Source organism: the organism of the source record quoted next, unplaced genomic scaffold (assembly GCF_019419815.1).
Source record: "Pyrus x bretschneideri cultivar Hongxiangsu unplaced genomic scaffold, Pyrus_bretschneideri_v1 Contig14, whole genome shotgun sequence".
In the NCBI taxonomy this organism is placed as follows: Eukaryota; Viridiplantae; Streptophyta; class Magnoliopsida; order Rosales; family Rosaceae; genus Pyrus; species Pyrus x bretschneideri.
In genome coordinates, this window is record NW_025999435.1 from 3,179,803 (window position 1) to 3,200,377 (window position 20,575).

Here is a 20,575-nt window from a genome sequence, read left to right on the forward strand (position 1 = left end):
TCTGAGCTCGGTCTTTGTACAAACCTCACCCACTTGTTCCTAGCTTCCAATCAACTCAACGGGGAACTGCCTATGTCCTTGTCCAATCTGAACAACCTCGTCGAATTGAGTTTACCTAATAACCATATCTCTGGCACGATTCCACCTTGGATAGGCCAACTCAGGGAGCTCCAGTACCTTAATCTTTCATACAACTCCTTAGACTCTTCTATCCCTTCTGAACTTGGTCTTTGTACAAACCTCACCCACTTGTCCCTGGCTTCCAATAAACTCGATGGGGAACTGCAACTGTTCTTGTCCAATCTGAACAACCTCGTCGAATTGAGTTTAGCTAATAACCGAATCTATGGCACGATTCCACCTTCGATAGGCCAACTCAGGGAGCTCCAGTACCTTAATCTTTCATACAACTCCTTAGACTCTTCTATCCCTTCTGAACTTGGTCTTTGTACAAACCTCACCCACTTGTCCCTGGCTTCCAATAAACTCGATGGGGAACTGCAACTGTTCTTGTCCAATCTGAACAACCTCGTCGAATTGAGTTTAGCTAATAACCGAATCTATGGCACGATTCCACCTTCGATAGGCCAACTCAGGGAGCTCCAGTACCTTGATCTTTCATACAACTCCTTAAACTCATCAATCCCTTCTGAACTTGGTCTTTGTACAAACCTCACCCACTTGTCCTTGTCTTCCAATAAACTCAATGGGGAACTGCCTCTGTCCTTGTCCAATCTGAACAACCTCATTGAATTGGGTTTAGATAATAATCTATTTACTGGTCAAATCCTTCCTTCCCTGGTCTCCAATTGGATTCATATGGAATCTTTGCAACTTCAGTCCAATGAACTAAGTGGGAAGATTCCGACGGAAGTTAGAAATATGGGCTTTCTGTTGACGCTTAATCTAAGAAGGAACCACTTGACAGGAGTGATCCCTCAGATTCTAGGCAATTTAGCTCAACTTGACCTGCTCGATTTGTCACACAACCATCTTTCGGGGCAAATCCCATCATTTGTCAACAGGTTTTTTCCTCATGGTTTTAATTTTTCTTATAACAACTTGACTGGCCGAATCCCATGCGATTTAGCATGGGCACCAGAAAATGCTTTTGTTGGAAACTCTGGGTTGCATGGGTATGATGTAGACTCGTGTGTAGACGGTATACCCCCTCGACACAACAGAAATTTCAAAAAGGATAACAAAAGAGTTCTAATTGGTATCCTTATGCCTGTTTGTGGTTTATTAATGGTTACAACTGTCATTGGTCTTATGTTCCGTAAAAAATCCAGTCTCGTTTTGAACAAAGTCAACACTTCTGAAAACTTTGAGATTTTGGAGTCAATGATATTGCAAGAGGAAGTAAAGTTTACGTTTGCGGAAGTTGTGAAGGCTGTAGATGACTTTCATGAGAAGCACTGCATTGGGGCAGGAGGGTTTGGAAGGGTTTACAAGGCAGAGTTGCAATCAGGCCAAGTTATTGCAGTTAAAAGGCTTAACATGTCAGACTCTAATGATATTCCAGCAATCAATCTCCATAGCTTTCAGAATGAAATCCGAACTTTGACAAGCATCCGGCACCGGAACATCATAAGGCTCTATGGCTTCTGTTCAAGAAGGGGGGGTTGCATATTCCTGCTTTATGAATACTTAGAGAGAGGAAGCCTGGGAAAAGCTTTGTATGGAGTTGAAGGTGTTAATGAACTTGTTTGGGCTACTAGAGTCAAAATTGTGCAAGGACTTGCTCATGCACTTTCTTACTTGCACCATGATTGCTCTCCACCAATTGTGCACCGTGACATAACCGTCAACAATGTATTGCTTGAGTCTGATTTTGAGGTTCGTCTCTCAGATTTCGGAATAGCCAGGTTATTGAGTACAGATTCATCCAACTGGACAGATATCGCTGGTTCATTTGGCTACATAGCACCAGGTAATGTAAACTTAATTTGTACATTCATGGTTCATCTTTTTGCTTATTGGGATATGTTTTAAGGTAGCCAGTTTTGTTTTTATTGATGTGCAGAGCTTGCATACACTATGCGAGTCACGGATAAATGTGATGTATATAGCTTTGGAGTGGTGGCGCTCGAAGTCATGATGGGAAGGCACCCAGGAGATATGCTAGAGTCCCAACTACAAGAATCATCAAAATCAAGGAGGGACAATGTAGAATTGCTCCTGAAAGATTTGTTAGACCAAAGGTTGGAACAGCCAACCAATGAATCTGCAAAGGCAGTGGTGCTTGTAGTGACAATGGCCTTGGCCTGTGTACGAACGCGTCCAGCGTCCAGACCTACGATGTTATTTACGGCACAAAAACTCTCGGCTCAAACCCTGCCTTGCCTTCCCGAACCATTTGGTATGTTGACAATCAACAAGCTAATGGCACTATAAATAATAAAACAAAAAAAAAAAAAAAGGGCGAATAGCTCAAACTTCCCTTTTATATTCCTGCCACTCGCAATTCCATCTAATTTCTCATGTAATACATCTTCAGTACTGTAATTACTTATCTGTATGATTTGTCGAATGTGGATTAATGTGTGATGAATTTTCTTAATCGTAATTGCATTAAACTGATAATCCATAATGTGTCAAAATAACTCCACAATTAATAAAAAAACTTGAATTATGGATTTGTGTCCTTCCTCTAGTTCAAAGAGCTACCCTAAAAATTTGAACCTGCATGGATCATTTTCGCCATGGATTATTTTGAAAGCAAACACATATGGAACTACAGGATGCAATCTGACCATGCATCTTTGAACCATGTCGCGCGTCGAAGTACATTTGATCTTACAGGCATTCTTAAACTTTTCCGCTATGTCGAATATAGGTTTGTGCCTTTCCTCTCTAAATCTGCAACAGCCAGAACTGCTTTCACATTCACACTACAGCACAATAGAAGACACTTTGACACGACAATCTGTTAAATTAGCAAATGGGGAAGGTCCCTGTGGCTTTGGAACCATCCACATAATGATAAAACAAGCATGGCTTCTGTGCGTGAAAATTTCTCGCAAAACTAATAAACAAGAAAAGAGAATGCAGCAATAGGGATTACAGTGAAATGTAAACAACCCACAAATAAGTTGACTCTGCAGAAGTTGCTGAAATGTAAACAACCCACAAATGAGATGTCACCCTTATTGCGTTGGACTTCTATTGTCAGGTGATACTTTCAGGCCACGCTTTGCCTTAAACCGACTGTATATGATTGTTAAAAGACCAACCAAGACTGTTATAAGCGTCCAGATTTTCACTTTGTGGTTCATTCATCTACGCAATGAGAAACGTTCTACAATCGAACTAACAAAGAGACGCATGCAGTAAGAAATCATCTTCGTTGAATTCTGAATCAACTCGCTTGTGTACATCAAACTCAGCAAGGCCCATGTTATACTTATGCCCTTCCGGGGTGACATGGAAAAGTTATTCCAGTTTGCTTCTGAATTCCAATCAGTTTTCTGCTCAAACGGCCAGAAAAGCGATTCATCAATAGTAGTTAGATCTTCCAAATCTTCAGCTTCAGAAGCATGTCCTAATGCAAAATCACACCAGAATTAGATGACTGAAAGTTATGACCCCACCAACTACTTCTGTAAGATGGGCTGGGAAAATCAGACAGAAACCAATCTGACTTTGAATCTGTACCCGGCCTCCAAATCAAATCTCAAAGATCATCATCATGTTTTCTCTCACTACCTCTCTATCTGACCCTGCAGTGCAGCAGGGCAGACGCCTAACAAACTGCAAAACCACAATCGACACTTTGAAGAACTCTTCAAAATGAGATAATTTTAATACACTTCACCACTTCATACCGAAAAGTGCATACATAGACAGCATGAAACAACAAATATGCCACAATTTGAAGCATGAAAAGGCAAGCATACCTTGCCTGAAGATAAGATACTATTGGAGGGAGGAACAGAAAAAGGTAGGTGCATTGGCCCTCCTTGCAATATATACTTCTTGACTGTACATAAATTTGAAGGTCAATAATGTCGAATAAGAAACAAGAGTATAAAGCATAGAAGGAAGCCTTGTTCAATTCGACAAAGACAGACTTTTCTGCAATCTAAAATCACGACCTATGAGTGCCATGTGCACCATCATCGTGTACTCTCTTAATACCTGACGCGGAAAACAGGAAATTGATGACCCTTTGCAAATTTTGAATATTAAGATAGTTTATATTACTTGTTCATCTTAGTGTGTCTCTATGCATGCCAAACGATAACAAACATAAAAATAAAGCAGACACATCAGAAATGCAATTGAAGGCATTTCTTTCAAATGATCAAAATGACAGTCAAATATTGGCTGTGAGGATTGTCATGCTCTCACAAATGGGACATACATAATATCAGAAACATCAACAGCTACTGAAACTGAAAACCTAAGAGACAGTAGCTTTAAAAACTAGTACCACATGATGAAGAAATCTACACCAAAAGAACTGCAAGTACACAGGAAACAGCATGTGAGCTCCGCATCCTACCTCGTACTTAAAGAGATGCAATTTGTAAAGAAAGAATAAAGTGCTTCATGTTTTTAGAATCACGACCATCCTGTTGAGCAGAGAAATTAAAGAACTCATAGGGAATCGATGTGAAAACGAAGTGCTGGTTGTTGACTACTTGACGCCCTTCCCCTCCTCCTTTATCCGGGCTTGGGACTGGCAGCGTAAGATAAACTTACACAGGCGGAGTTAGAGAAATAAAGAACTGTAAAAAGAAAATCAGTTATGGGCAAGATGTCAAGACCAATAGAACTGTAAAAGCAAAACGGTCCAAAAACACAACTAAGGACAACAGCGAGAAACTTGCATTGCTGGTCCATAACAGAACGTGACATATCTAATATAGACTAAGGTATGAATACTAAAAATTAAACAGAGAAAACTTACATTCCACAAAAAAAATCCATAAAAACAGTGGCAAGAAACTTGATAATTGTCCTTATCGTCAACAAAACTATCAACACGTTCACAAACTGACACAAAAACTTAACACACCATGTTACCATCCAATTCAAGCACAATACGCAGAACATGCACATGCTCAGAAGCCACACGTGCAGAGGGAGTAATTCAAAGGAAAAGAAAACATTAATTTGATTTTCAAATTTAGTATAGTAATTGAAATCATCAACCTTGAAACCTTTTGTCAATAAAAATAAAAAGAAAGTAAGATACTTGGGTGCAAAAGAAATGTATTATAAAGCATTCACTGCATTAAAATTGGAAACAATCCTAGAAGCACATACATACACATGACTGGGGGAAACACGGTAGACCTGAGGTGCAGCAAAATGAAAGGCACGCAATGGATCAGTACGGCAGAGAAGAAGGCCCAGGTAATCACCTATACCAAATTTGTTAATTAACTAATGAACCAAAAGAAATCAGAGCATATATACTAAGAACGGAAATAAAATCTTTACTGATCATAACTGTGCTTCTATATGCACGCCATGGAAATTAGACAGCAGCTGTCACCTCTACGTCCCTCTATTGATCATTCGCAGAATCGCTCATCCACAAACAGTCTGTCCAGTAATTGAACCCATCTAACAGTTGGCTGAATTCGTCAATTTGAGGCCACTCCTGGGGCAATTTACCTTCAAGCGTTGTCAACCATTCTTTAATGTCTCCACGCACTGCTTCACCATCTAAAGGATATTCCCTGCCGCCCAAGAATATCGGAGAAGAAGGAACATCACTCATCAGTGGCACATATTCATGATCTGAAATATGAGTGGGAAAGGGCATCACATTTCCATTAATGTAGCTTATGCACCCCTGGTCGTGATTGCTAGTGTCGCTGTCCAAGCATATGGGATAAGAAGGAACATCACTCATCAATATCACACTATCCGGATCAGAGAAATCAGTCGGCTTCATATTGCCGTTAATGTTGGTTATGCACTCCTGATCATCATACCTAGTGTCAGTAATCATATTGCTTTCAATTCCAACAAAAGGCACAACAGCAGGGGTATTGGTGATCACATTCACATTAGAATGTTTTTGTGAACCCGGTTCTTTTCTTGCTCTCTTTCTCTTAATCAGCGGCTTCTCATTCGATACTTCTTTTCTTGCCCTCTTAATCGGTGGCTTCTCATTGAAGTCGTGAGTTGGACTTGAGGAATTCATCTTGCTTCCACACCTAGACCTCAGATTCCTTTTAAGTCGGGAAAGAACGACCTTTGGGCCAGCAACTACATTAGGAAGAAGACTGTATTCTTCTAACAGCCAGCCGCCATTGTTATTAGAACCCTTGTTGTTATACCTGAAATGCCCTTTATCCCCGATTGGAATTCCGTCCAAACCTAAAACTTTGTCGGAGGATGTTTCGCTCCAAGTGCCTCCGGCTTCAATCTGGCGTTTGCTGCGGCTATCGCTGTCACTTCTAGAACGCAGCTCGTAGAAGAAGAACAAGTCCTGATCGAGTAGGGAATTTCCGCCGAACTGCTCCCAAACCACCCACGGTGGTGTTTGTCCGAAGAGATTGAACTCTTGAATAAACGGCTTGCCCAAGGGCTTTCCGGAGAGGGCTCTGTCGCGAAGATAGGAACTGACCAATTCTTGATCAGTAGGATGAAACCGAAAACCCAATGGCATACCGTAATAACCCACCTCCATAGCTAAACGCGATTTCAATTGAATGCAATTCAAAACAAAACAAATGCAGCAGCAAAAACCCTAATTTTTTCTTGGGCACAAAATAAAGAAGAGAAAATAAGCGAGAAATTAAAGAGAAGAAAAAGGGAAACCTGGAAGCCGATTTCGCTCGCTCGCCGAGGAGAGCAGCTCGTCGACGTCTCCTCAATCGCGGTCTTGGTCCCCAAACAAGAGCAACCGAAGAGGAATCGATTTCGAGTATTCGTAATTCAATTCAACCGGAGACTGTTGGAGCACTGAATTCTAATTCTGGTTCAAATTCGGACGCGCAGAGAGAGCGAGAGAGAAAGATCTTGAGAGAGAGAGAGAGAGAGAGAGAGTGAGTGGATTTGAAATTTAAATGGAAGAAAATATGACCGTTTGGTTTGGGAATTGGATGTTAACGTTGCGAACTTGCAAGGCTCACCGCTTAAGCGCGGGTTTAATCACGTGGCATTTTCATATCCACCACACCCTATACCCCCAAATTGTGAGCCGAATGACTAAAATAACGCAGGGAAAAAAAAAAAAAAAAATCCATTGGTTTAATCACGTGGCATTTTTACTTATTGGCCCATTTGTTTTTCTGCTGGGTCCAGTTCTTTTGGTTATCTGGCATTTTATTGTCAATTTTTTTAGATTTTTATATTAAATTAATGAACCCAAACATTTAAGGGTGAAAGTTGGATTGAAAGTTGATTACGACACGAAAAAGATTTGTTTCATATTTGTATTCACATAGCATTGCATGATTGACACGAGAAGCTATTGTCACGATGTTTCTATGTTCAAGCCACAGTTACGATTTCCTATGATTGACACGATAAGCCATAGTCACGATGTTCACATAACGTTGCATATTCATTTTTCATAGGAGTAACAAGATTTTCTCCCAGCTCTAATACACCTTTTATGTTCTTCCTGTCCAAAACTATGTTGGAGAAGATTTCATAAGAAACATGTCCGGAATCAGTCATTAGCAGATTGATTATTCATGAAACGAAACGTAGATGTCGAAACAAACAGTGATAAACTGAGTACTACTGTTCGCCAACGTCTGAAAATTGAAACAAAAACTAGTGTGCTGAAAGAAATGACAAGAACAAAAGCAAATGCAATCAGAACTATTGGGAACTTCATGTACATTCATACGTATATTGTCCACACATTTCCTCAAGATTGACAAAAGTACGGAGTAAGACCACCAGCTAGACAAAATAACAGATTGAAAACTATTCTATCCACAACAATAACAACAACAAAGCCTTTTCCTACTAAGTAGGGTCGGCTATATGAATCCTAGAACGTCATTGCCCTCGGTTCTATGTCACGTCTTCCGTGTAAATAAAAAGACTGAAAACTAATAAACTAACTATGATTAAACCGGAAGTCGGAAAGAAAAAGCTGAAAGGTAACCGTGCTCATCTGAATTCTTGAACTCTACTAGTAGTATAAAAACAAGAGATGACGCTAATAGCTTGACAACTTGATTCAGGCAAGGCGTGTATACTCCGTGTAAAGTCCTCTTCCTCTTGCCCCGCTTCTAGATGATGATGATGGTGAGCAAGCAAATCAAGAGAAAATGGAGAACCGAGGCCCGTGGCCTTCCTATGTTTCCAACCACAACTGGAAAAATAATGACTTGAAAAGGAGGGAACGGGATGATGGTGATGAGCAGAGTAGTGTGATCAGGCTCAGTAGCTTGATGTACATGATCTTGATTTGGGTCTTCATCATCCTTTCCTCCAATATGATTAAAGAATTCAGTGATCAAGTCCTCCTCATCATCCAACTCTCTTTCATCCGCGGTTCTTGGCCCCTCCTCAATCTCGTGATGATGATGACTGAGATGAGTAGTCAGCCGAGGCACAACAGCAGCCTCGTCTGCAGCAGAGGCCGCAACAACAGAATTAGGCAGAAGCTCAAAGTCATCAATTAAGGATCTTAACAGATCATCATCCAAGCAATCATTTGCTTCGGTGGTGCTGCTTGAGGACCCCTCGTGATGAAGTAGATCATCAAGCTCCCTAATCGAGTCCTTCGTTACCAAAAGATCATCATCCGAATCATGAGTCCTCTGCCTCTTGACCGTATCACCCAAAACCGTAATCAGGGAAACGCGGACGCTTGAGAGAAGAGACAGTGAGCCTCAAATCTTGACCCCTCATCTCCAATTTTCCAATTTCTTCACGAAACACAAGACAAACAGACGAAAGCGGTGTGCTTTCTGCGAAAACCAAAAACTGTTGAATGTTTGATGTATATTTCATGTCTGAAAAACATTACACGATGCAACATATATGGGAGAAGAAAAAAACGTGAAGAAGAAAGGAGGACCATGGCAGCTAAGCCAACATAATGATGACCTCCAATCCCACTAATCTTAATCTATTATCTAACTTTAGCTTTACAGTGAAGAAGGGCCGAAAGCAATGGATAAAAACAATAGATGATGGAGGACCGAAAGCAACAGCTAAACACCAACAGCAGCTGAGCTGTTATCCACCCTACTTTTAATAATGACACATCCAATACTCCCCCTCAAGCTGGATCCAAAAGGTTGATAGATCCAAGCTTGCCAAGAAGAAGCTGAAACTGATGAGAGGCCAATGATTTTGTGAATAGGTCCGCAAGTTGATCTGAGCTCCTTACAAAATGCGTTTGGATAACCTGAGATTGAACTTGTGTACGAACATAGTGACAATCGACTTCAATGTGCTTGGTTCTCTCATGAAAAACTAGGTTGGAAGCAATGTGCATTGCAGCCTGATTGTCACAGAAAAGGGACATGGATTGATGATTGAAAACACCTAAGTCACACAGTAAACCTTTGAGCCAGATTAGTTCACACGCAGTAGATGCCATTGCCCGATATTCTGCCTCAGCACTGGATCTTGCAACGACAGTTTGTTTTTTGCTTTTCCATGAGACAAGGTTGCCTCCCACAAACGTGCAAAATCCCGTTGTAGACTTACGATCAATGGAATTGCCAGCCCAATCTGCATCACAATAACCTGTAATCTGAGTGCTTGCATTTTTCTTCATGATTATACCACGTCCCACAGAACCTTTTAGATACCGAAGTATCCTTTTGACTAGGTTAAAGTGCTCCATCGTGGGAGAGTGCATAAATTGGCTAACAATACTGACAGCATAGGTAATGTCGGGCCTTGTGATGGTCAGGTATATCAACTTACCAACCAACCGCTGATAATAACTTATGTTTAGAAGAGATTGACCCTCTAAGCTGACCTTAAGTTTAATGTCAAGAGGTGTAGGGACCGGTTTAGCATCACTCATGTTTGCTTCCTTAAGGAGATCCAGAACATATTTGCGCTGGTTAAGGAAGAAGCCCTTGTGAGATGTAGCCATTTCGATGCCAAGGAAGTATCTCAGAACACCAAGATCTTTTATTGCAAAACGTTGCTGAAGGGAGTGCTTGAGTTCTTTGATTTCTTCAGGGTTATCTCCGGTGATGATCAAGTCATCAACATACACAAGAACAACCAATGTACCAGCGGTGCCTAAGCGTACAAATAAAGAAGAGTCCGCATTGCTTCTTCCAAAACCAACACTGATAAGGACTGAACTGAGCTTAGCATACCAGGCTCTCGGTGATTGTTTAAGACCATAAATTGATTTGTGCAGTTTACACACAACATCCTGTTTATGACTTTGAGAGTGACCCGGTGGTAATCTCATGTAGACGTCTTCTTCAAGCTCACCATGTAAGAAGGCGTTTTTTTACATCCATTTGATACATAGGCCATCCTTTGTTGACAGCCACAGACAAGAGTACGCGCACTGTGTTCATCTTTGCAACGGGGGCAAAGGTTTCCTTGTAATCCACATCAAATGTTTGAGTGAAGCCACGGGCCACTAATCGTGCCTTGTGTCTTTCAATAGACCCATCCGAGTTGAATTTAATCTTGTATATCCACCTGCAGCCTACTATCTTCTTTCCTTTGGGCAGTGGCACAATGCTCCAGGTTTTATGTTGATCGAGTGCATGCAGTTCATCCTGCATTGCTTGCTGCCACACTTGGGATTGGTTAGCTTCTTGAAATGATTGAGGCTCTTCATGCGCAGATATATTACTCAAATAGGCAGTGTAATTGTGTGACAACTTTTGATAAGAACAGTAGTTGGATAAGGGGTGCTTGAGCTTGTACGTAATAAAGTCTTGCAGTCTTGCTGGTGGGTGCCTCTCACGAGTTGGATTTCGTCGAGGTATGGTAGGAAGAGACTCTTCTGAAGGTTCTTCAGGACCAATACTACGTAGAGTTTCATCTTCTACAGGCATGTTGCTGTCGTCATATGAATCCGGTTGATTTGGAGCCACAAGATCCATTGTGTGAGTTTGATCACCCGCATTGTTGAGTATCTCAGTCCTTGGCAGTGGAAACATGTCCAAGATAATCTCCCCCTGACTTGTACTATCCAGAGACTTACTGTAATAAGAGTTAGTTTCATGAAATTGAACATCCTTTGAAACAATTAATCTCTTAAGTTGTGGATTATAACACTTATACCCTTTTTGTGTGGACGAGTAGCCAAGGAAAATGCATTTAGTTGCCCTAGGATCAAGTTTGTCTCGATGTAATGACTGAACATGAACAAAACAGATGCATCCAAAGACTTTAAGGTGAGACAAGTCCACCTTTCTGTTCTTGACTATCTCCATTGGGGATTTGAACCCCAAAACCCTACTAAGTAATCTGTTGATCAGGTAAGTTGCTGTCATGACGCTTTGAGACCAAAAACGTTTTGGTACATTCATTTGTAACATCAATGCCCTAGTTTTTTCAAGGAGATCTCGGTTTTTTCTCTCGGCAACACCATTTTGTTGGGGTGTGCCAACACAGCTAGTTTGATGTATGATGCCATTGTTGCTCAAATATTGAGTCATGACTTGGGACATGTATTCTGTGCCATTATCAGACCTTAGGGTTTTGATTTGAGAAGAAAAATGATTTTTGACAAGGTTGTGAAAGTCCTTAAACACTTCCATCACCTCACTTTTTTATTTTAATAAATATAACCAGGTGGCTCTTGAATAATCATCAACAAAAGTTATGAAATATTTATAACCATCAAAAGATTCATTTGTTGGTCCCCATATATCAGAGTGTACAAGCTCAAAAAGATGAGAAACTCTAGACATCGAAGACCCTAGAGGTAGTCTTGTTGCCTTTGACAAATGACAAGTTTCACAGTGGGTTGATTCTTTGCCTAAGTCAGGAAATAAGGTGGATAAGATAGGTTGAGATGGATGAGCTAGTCGTTGGTGCCACAAGGTGGAAGCTTGAATGGAGGTATGGATGGACTTTGACTTGGCATGGAACCCACAGGAAGAGCTTTTTGATATGTAATAGAGACCATCAAGGTAAAACCCCTCACCAATCGTCCTCTTGGTTATACAATCCTGAAAAATGACAGTTTTTGGTGAAAAAATGGCCAAACAATTTAAGGAATTTGTGATTCTTCCCACTGAGAGAAGTTGAAATGGAAATGATGGGACATATAGGGCCATAGACTCTATTTGATCAGATATCAGGTGGATTTTTCCCTTTCCTACAATCCTAGCACCTTCACCATTAGCAACAGATACATGTGAAGGATTATGTAGTTTCTCAAATCTATGTAACTTTGACATTTGATTAGTCATATGGTTTGTGGCACCAGAATCTACAACCCAAAAATCATGTAACTCATTTATTTTAAGAGCAGTTTGGAAAGCAGTTACGATACCTTTCAAGTCTGTCTGAGGTACATAATCAGCATCAGCTAAAAAACCTGCAAATTTGCCCATCAATGCAGTAGTACTTCCATCTTCATGATCAACCGATCCATCCTCTTTTCCCTTCTTTTGTTGGAGATACGCTGCGAACTCATTTAAAAGGATGGCAGGATTTGCAGTGAACTGTTGATAGGTATCAACATTGTTGATAGATGAAGATGTTGCAGTGTTGGCACGAGGGTGTGCTCGACTTGTCTTTGGTGCGGATTTATCCTTCATGAAGTCAGGTTTGAGTTCTGGATGTAGGATCCAGCACTTGTCTCTCACATGCCCGATGTTGTCACAATGTAGGCACTTTAAATGAGGGTTTTTTCCTTTATATCTTTTTTCATTTGTCAGGTAAGCCCTAGCTTCTGTCACGTTGGTTTTTATACCATTGTTCATGACTTTTCTCCTTACTTCCTCACGTTGGATAGTTGCACAGATACTAGTGAAGGATGGTAGCTCCGAGTTCATGAGAATGTGACTTCTCAAATCCTCATATTCTGAGCTCAAGCTAGACAATAATTGAAAAATTTTATCTTCTTCAGTTCTTTTAAGGAGCACAGAGAGATCAGTTGTGTGAGGTCTGTACACATCTAACTCATTCCACATGCTTCTCAAAGAACCAAGATGTTGAACAAAGCTTTTACCTTCTTGCTGTATGTTGGAGATATCCTTCTTGAGTTGAAAGATGCGAGCTGCATTGTTTTGATTTCCATACATCTCCTTCACGGTGGTCCAAAGGATGAGAGACGACTCGGAATAGCTGAAGATTTCAGCAATATTCCTTTCCATAGAATTTAACAACCATGACATAACCAGTTGATCTTTACATAGCCACCATCCATATTCTGAAGAAGAAGCATCTGGTGCAGGTTGACTGCCATTGATGAAACCGAGTTTGGATCTTCCACCGAGAGCAAGACTAACAGCCCTTGCCCATGGCAAATAATTAAACTCATTCAATAATACTGAACTGAGTCGTTGGTTTGGATTGATATCCATTTCAGAAGCGCTTCCAGATGAAGAAGCAATGATACTTCCATCTGCCATTGTTTTTGAAAAATAAACACAGCAGGTTCGATATACAGAACTGGCTCAGGATGATGCCCGCTCTGATACCATGTTGAATGTTTGATGTATATTTCATGTCTGAAAAACATTACACGATGCAACATATATGGGAGAAGAAAAAAACGTGAAGAAGAAAGGAGGACCATGGCAGCTAAGCCAACATAATGATGACCTCCAATCCCACTAATCTTAATCTATTATCTAACTTTAGCTTTACAGTGAAGAAGGGCCGAAAGCAATGGATAAAAACAATAGATGATAGAGGACCGAAAGCAACAGCTAAACACCAACAGCAGCTGAGCTGTTATCCACCCTACTTTTAATAATGACACATCCAATAAAAACCTAAGTTGGTAATGTGGAAGAAGAAAAAGCAACACTTTCCAAACACAAGGGCTAATAAAGAAGATCAGCGAAGAGTGCGACTGAATTGATTATACGGGATTTGGGGATTAGGGTTTCTTGTTACAGTGCTAGACAGACAGAAATTAACGATACCGAGAAATAAAACAGAAGAAAAGGCTCAGAGAACAGGATGTATTCGTCCCCAAATTTGAATCGAGCTTCCAATTTCTGCTCAGAGAGAGATCAAGCGAGAGAGAGAGAGAAAGAGCAACAAATTTGAATTGGGCTTCGAATTCCGAAGCACACAGAGAGAACGCAACAACGCAACACGATCGTTTGAGCGAGAGAGAGAGAGAGAGAGCGCGATCCAGAGATCCAGTGAGGGAGTGGGATGGGGGTTTTGAAATTTAAAGGGAAAATATGACCGTTTGGGAATAGGACCGCTAAAACGCGGGTTTCATCACATGCCGTTTTCCCTCTGCTCCTTGGCGCCTGCGAGTGGGAACCCCTCCCCAAAGGGCCAAAGCCCAACCCAACCACATTGTGTACCGAATGACTAAATTACCCTCAAATTTCAAATCATGCAGATCGCAGAGCTCGGGGTATTTTAGTCAAAAAAAAAACTCAAAAGCTATCGCAGAATCGTATCACTGTCTAGGTTACGAGTTGTTTGTTTGATCCAGATGTATATGAGAAGTGTGGCGTTTGGGAGTACGCGATGCGAGTAAGGTGCTCGATAAGATTTTGACTTAGATGGAAGTAGTCGTTGAATTTGTCCACCATCAATTATTTTAAATTGTTCAGTAAAAAATTCTAATAAACATTGATAAATTGACGAAAATACTCTCAATTTAATAAACAATGAGCCAAAATGATTTGATAAAAATTAAAGATATTTTTATCATTTTATACTTATTTGATGAAAATTTTACACAAAATGATCAAAATGATTGATGGCGGACAAATTCAGAGACTACTTCTATGGAACTCAAATCTCAATGATCGAAGTCATGAATTATGTTAATCTCAATGATCATTGTGGCTATAAAACTTTAATAGACCACTGAAACCAAAATTGTCCGATTCCTCCTTCGTATTATTTCCACACACATCCCATCAAATTTCCTCAAGCATTAATATACTTTCTTGCCATGATTTTCTAATAATTTAGACAAAACATTTTCCAAACACCGATTGTACACATGTTTAATGACTTTGAAACAAAAAATGGCCACATTTTAATTAGCAAAATATATTTCAAGTAAAAATAGGATAGAATAGGGCACCGTTCGAATCCGGATTTAGAAGAACCAACGTTCTTGATCATACACTCGTTGAGTGCAAACTGCAAAAACTAAAACCAAACAATGACGCGATAAGCATAAGATATGCGATGTTTTTTTTCCTGTTACTCATTACTTGCTTTTAACTATTACAATGAATGCAATTCGGAATAATTTCACAGCATACGGGTTCAGAAAACGAGTCCAAACAATAGACAACTGCAATGTACTTAAATTAGGTCGTGGAACCCCTAGTTATAAGCACATCGATGTTATGTACAGAATAATCACATTATGTTTCCACCCACACACACAAATACCAACAGGCCAACCTTTTTTTACCCTAAACGGCATCTGCATTTTTTTCCATTTCAGACTATCATAGTTTTCGTACCAAGAATCCATCGTCTATTGTACACTCCTCACAATTGGGAAATGGATGAGAAGATTGAATCAGGCAAGGGAGTGAATCAATTTGTAGTCACAGATAACCGACCGTGCAACACATTAACAGACCTACTCTAATTTTTTTTACACACTTTTATCTCTTCACTTCGCACACTCAGAAAAGGATATTGTCTTCCTTCCAGTTCCTATACTAAAGACTCACTGATTCGACCTTTTCATTTGCTGCATTTTGCATCCAGACAATGTTGAACAGACAACTATACACTAGGAAATTCAGTGCGGTTAACCAGATCAGAGATTTCCTCTTTATTTACACATAACTCCATTTGTTTTTTGGACAAGACACATTTCAACACAAAACATCCCATAGAAAATCAATTTCAACTAATATTTCATCACAATATTTACCCGGTAAGTCCAGCTAGCTTTGTATGGAAATCAACGAATTCTTTCGATGGGCCTTCTGCACCAAGGAATTGCAGTAGCTCCTTCTCTGCACACTGATGAAGCCTTTCCAAAGCAGACTCTGCCTCACCTGAAGACAAAAGCCGAACTGCATATTTCAGAAAACTTAAAAAACAACTCCTAACTAGTTCCTGCAGATATACACTAATTCTATCACGCCATTTCCTTGCCTTATGTCAAAAAAAGAATAACCCGCCATTTCCTTCCTACCACGCATTCCATACAGGAGCCAATACTGCACGCTACTAAACATGAATCTCTTACTTAATGACCGAGATAGTTCAAGAGCCACTAACTGTCTCACAAGTCATAACCTGTCTCCACCTACGGACACTAATTCTATCTTCGTAAAATATGCAGCAATAGAGAGTTGATCTTGTGTAAGTGAAGCAATGTCCCGTTGTAGTTGAAAAATTCGAGGAGCATTACTTTGGCAATAGCGCTCACGTAATTCTTCCCAAATTGCATGAGCATCAGTCGTATGAAGGATACTGTCAGCAATATCCGAGTCAATGGAATTAATAATCCATGCTACAATCATGTCGTTGCATCTCTGCCATGAAGCGTGATCGTCCGGCTTGGTCTTGACAGAAGGTTGAAGGACAGTGCCATCAACAAAACAAAGTTTGTTTTTGGCACTCAAGGAGATCTTCATAGCACGAGACCAAGTTGAATAATTATCCCCATTCAAGGGCTTTGAAACCAGCATCATGGCTGGATGATCAGAATGATGAATAAAAAAAGGGTTGGAAACATTAGCCTTTGCATCGGAATTGCTTCCAGAAACAGCGTCGGTAGCCATGGCAAACGACGGAAAAGAACAGATAAACAAAAGGCAGCGGAAGGAACTAGGTTTTCAGCCTAGCTCTCGATACCATGAAAAAAGTGCAAAGAATATTTTGCAGAAGATTAATTTCTTCAATTGATACTAAGAGACTTTATACAAAGAGAGTACTTGCCAAAGAAGTAACCTATCCTACATTCTAGGGTTTACAGATAATCACAAATAAATTACAAAAAATTTACAAGATAGTTTCCTAAAACTAAGCCAAGATATCAGGAATGATATCATTGACTTCTCAACACAACTATGGTCAATTTTTCTATTCTCTCAAGTCTAATTTCTGAAAGGTGAAAACACATAAAATCTCATGTTTATGCTGTTAACCCTACACAAACTTAATTTCTAGCCTTGCATCTATGAATAGAATAAGTACAATCTTCCTAGCATCTGTCATTAGCAACATGGTCAATTACGAATACAATCTTCCTAGCATCTGTCATTAGCAACATGGTCGATTACAATTGATCAATAATATTACAGATCTGCAAAGTTTAAATATGGTTCTAGTTATACAATGGAGTAGAAGATGAGCTCTAAGCTCATATTGTTAAACACATTTGAACTTCATCCAAGAATGAAAATCGCTAATACATGAAATCATGTATATATGTTTTATTCGTATATATGTATGTGTGCATGTAGCACATACACTTACATGCACAGTTCGCATTTGATTCAAATCCGCAAGAGCCTTTTGCCTCGACTGCCAAGGAAGAAAAAAAATTAGTCAATGATTGAAAGAGAGAGGGACTTTCATAAAGATCCATTTTAAAGCAGCATTAAGGCATAGCCAATTAAATTCGTAAGATGGAAGAATAATGCACAGAAAAATCTTGATTCTAATTTAAGGAAGCTTCCACCCTCCTATGCAGTCCCTGCAAAACTGAAGTCACGCACAGGTGTCTACCTACCTACTACTGTTTGCCGCAACAAATTCGGTGAAAATTGAAATAGAAACCCAGAGTGTAATCAAATAAGTGTCAAGAGAAGCAATATCTTCTCTGATCATTGAGAAAAAGGTCACTGACAAAAAACACAGCCAGGCTACTAACATAACTGAATTTGTTAAAAATTGGCACGATGAAGATCTCTTGCATGAATTCATGGTATAGCACAAGAAACAGCGGAATTTTGAAAAAGAAAATTGTGAATACCTGCTGATTGCTTGCCCAACGTTCATAATAATGAGTGTATTTCTCCAGAGAATTTTTTGCCATTTCTCTTCTTCTCTCAGCTTCATCATACTACAATCAATAATACAAACTCTAAGTAATAGAAGAAAAAGAATGCTATTCTTCCAAAAGGGGAAATAAAACAGAATTACTACAAAGAAAAGTATAAATCATCCTTACAGCTCCCTCTTGCTTAGCTGCCTCGTAGCGGTTACGTGCATAGAAACCACCCGTCCTTTCACCATGCTCCGCCCATGAACCAAGGCAAAGCCTGCACGGTACATATAATTCATTTAGCATCACATGTAAAACTTAACCATATTAGAACAGAATCAAAAGAAAAGTATTCAGATATTTTTTTCAAACAATAATAAATTTCCATTGAAGTAAGAAACAGAAGCAGAAAGCATACCAGCAAAATTCAAATTTGCAGGGTGGTGTGCATGTCATGTGCATACATCCTTGGTTTTTTTCGATAGGCCGCTTGCACTTTGGACATGGCTTAGAATTGGCCAGTATCCTGAGCATCATTAAAAAAGGTTAGGACAGAACAATACAAAATGAATCGTGAATTACCAAGAATTCCACCAACTCACATAAAAGTGTTGATAAAAGTTAACTTTCAATGGAGTATCTGAAACTAAAACTAATCATGTTTTCACTTTGCACCACTCAATTCAACATAATTAATGAATATACTTCCAGACGTTACAGGACCAGTGACGCAGCACCATGCCCTACACTAGGCCATGAAAATTAAATTCAAACGAGCATGTTTTAGTTTATTCACAGCCCCGTATCCTGTGTAGCACCCAAACAGAACATTGCATTAATGTTATCCAACGTGATCCAAAGCAATCTAACCCTCCATCCTAATCCAATCCGAGTTACCAAACATGGTCTGAAGCAAAAATTTAAGAGGATTTCATACGCTAGACACACTAATCCATGCACACACGCGTAACTTGCACATAAAACCTATTACCAAAAAAGTTAATATTTCCCCACAATTTATCAAATTAAATTCTCTTGCATACCAAAAGCAGTGGAAGTTATCAAATCAGCACATGAAAATTAGTGAAAAATAAAGGTTAGAGAAGGAGAAGAAAAACATAATACTCTAATTATGACAAGCACATAATGAAGGGGTATTCTTACCATGGAAACAACCAGAAAGCCAATAAATGTATCAAAAGAGAAATGCATTAAATAAAAGTGTAAAACCACAAAATACAATTTTGGATGCTAAGAGAAAATACAAACCAGTTCATGTTTTCAGACTCAGCACTGTTGTTTGAAATCCATTTCTCCACAGTGCTACAGTCGACAGGACGACAATACAAAGTTTAATACATGGGTACAGATTAAAACTAAAAATAAAATATTACAAATTTAAAAAAAGGTTGCATATTAAAAGTGGGTACAAACTAAAAATATAAATATATGATACAAAGTTTAGCCATAAACATAAATATACCATATGTAATTTTTCAATCATTGATTAATTATACAATGTCACATGCTGGTAAACAAATGGGCAAAAAAATAAATTAATATATGGGTACAAATTAAAACTGAAAAGAAAATTGGTACAAATTTAAAAAGGTTTGCAAATTAAAAATGGGTACAAACTAAAAATAAAAATATATGATAAAAAATTTAGCCATAAATATAAATATACTAATTGTAACATGTTTAACACTAAATGAATATATTTAGAAATAAAAAATATTTTATTATTAAAATAATTAATGATGTTATTAATACCCAAGGATCTTGATCAAAAATTGAAAAGGAATAAAATTTTAATCAATAGAGTAGCAAAAGGAGAAATGAGAACCTAATTTCTGCTTAAAATTGTCAACCTGGCATTATTGAGTACCGAAACACATAGATAACACCATTTTTTTTAACTTGACTTTTTTATCATGATAACATTAGTTTTCTATGCAAAAGGAAACAAAGTAATGAGATAGACGTTTGATAAAGTTGATACATTAACATGTTCTCTTTGATATTGTTATTGAAAAGCCAATCTTAAGGACATTTATAGATGTTTTATATTATTATTAATAATAATAATTCAAATCTTGGGTAGCCAAAAACATTTCAGATTTATTGTACAACTTTAGGTTTGCATCTCTATAAATAGACAAAATAAAATCGCTTTTGAATCTTTTATTAAGTTCAAATCTACACCTAAAGAAGTTTAGACTAGACTAAACTGGACTGGCTTAATGAAGCGTTTGGTGTAGCGTTGGACTAAGAAGCTAGACTAACAATAAATTATTATTATTATAATATTTTAATTTATTTTTTATTAAAAATATCAAAATGAATATATGGAAAAATAAAAGGGCATAGCCCTCTTCTTCTTCACGAATTGCAGGTGCTTTTGCAACTTGGAGAATTATCAAACTTTCATCGACTCAAATTGATAGTAAATAGAACCAAATTTGCAGTTTAGAAGATGAACGAGCCTTGTATAAGATTTCTTGAACATTGGTTTCACCCTCACCCTCACCGACAGTT

The 20,575-nt window shown here is 38.8% G+C and overlaps 3 protein-coding genes and 1 long non-coding RNA gene across 6 annotated transcripts in view; 1 reads left to right on the forward strand and 3 right to left on the reverse strand.

The window, feature by feature from the left end:
• LOC125475226 (probable E3 ubiquitin-protein ligase ARI7) overlaps positions 1-19,372 on the reverse strand; it is a 52,285-nt gene extending 32,913 nt beyond the window's left edge. For 2 of the 3 annotated variants that reach the window (XR_007256645.1, XM_048579792.1), the window contains exons 1-5: positions 19,307-19,372; positions 18,456-18,563; positions 18,224-18,314; positions 18,026-18,115; positions 17,527-17,574 (exon numbers count right to left, since the gene is read on the reverse strand). Coding sequence is in view for 2 of the 3 variants with exons in the window: in XM_048579792.1 (XP_048435749.1) it covers positions 17,527-17,574; positions 18,026-18,115; positions 18,224-18,314; positions 18,456-18,563; positions 19,307-19,314 (345 nt within the window). In the remaining variant the exon portion in view is untranslated. The remainder of the gene's footprint in view (positions 1-17,526; positions 17,575-18,025; positions 18,116-18,223; positions 18,315-18,455; positions 18,564-19,306) is intronic. The other variant, XM_048579793.1, reaches the window with a different exon arrangement.
• On the forward strand, positions 178-2,563 carry LOC125475222 (MDIS1-interacting receptor like kinase 2-like). The gene is made up of 2 exons (XM_048579776.1): positions 178-1,933; positions 2,027-2,563. The coding sequence occupies exons 1-2, from the start codon at positions 820-822 to the stop codon at positions 2,395-2,397; spliced, it is 1,485 nt and encodes a 494-aa protein (XP_048435733.1). The 5' UTR covers positions 178-819; the 3' UTR covers positions 2,398-2,563.
• LOC125475231 lies at positions 3,243-4,134 on the reverse strand. Its single transcript, XR_007256649.1, has 4 exons — positions 4,098-4,134; positions 3,900-3,982; positions 3,658-3,753; positions 3,243-3,544 (listed from the first exon to the last, which is right to left on the reverse strand). It is a non-coding gene; the product is annotated as an uncharacterized LOC125475231 (long non-coding RNA).
• LOC125475224 (NAC domain-containing protein 41-like) lies at positions 5,289-6,706 on the reverse strand. Its single transcript, XM_048579789.1, has 2 exons — positions 5,462-6,706; positions 5,289-5,372 (listed from the first exon to the last, which is right to left on the reverse strand). Exon 1 carries the CDS (start codon positions 6,650-6,652, stop codon positions 5,519-5,521), a length of 1,134 nt encoding a protein of 377 aa, XP_048435746.1. The 5' UTR covers positions 6,653-6,706; the 3' UTR covers positions 5,289-5,372; positions 5,462-5,518.
• Positions 19,373-20,575: the final 1,203 nt, after the last annotated feature.

What these genes read in the sequence shown, in the direction of transcription:
- LOC125475222 (XM_048579776.1), top strand. Translation starts at nt 820, where the DNA reads ATGGAATCTTTGCAACTTCAGTCCAATGAACTAAGTGGGAAGATTCCG. An exon ending in ATTTGGCTACATAGCACCAG is followed by an intron (nt 1,934 to 2,026) that starts GTAATGTAAACT and finishes ATTGATGTGCAG; the next exon opens with AGCTTGCATACACTATGCGA.
- LOC125475224 (XM_048579789.1), bottom strand. Translation starts at nt 6,652, where the DNA reads ATGGAGGTGGGTTATTACGGTATGCCATTGGGTTTTCGGTTTCATCCT.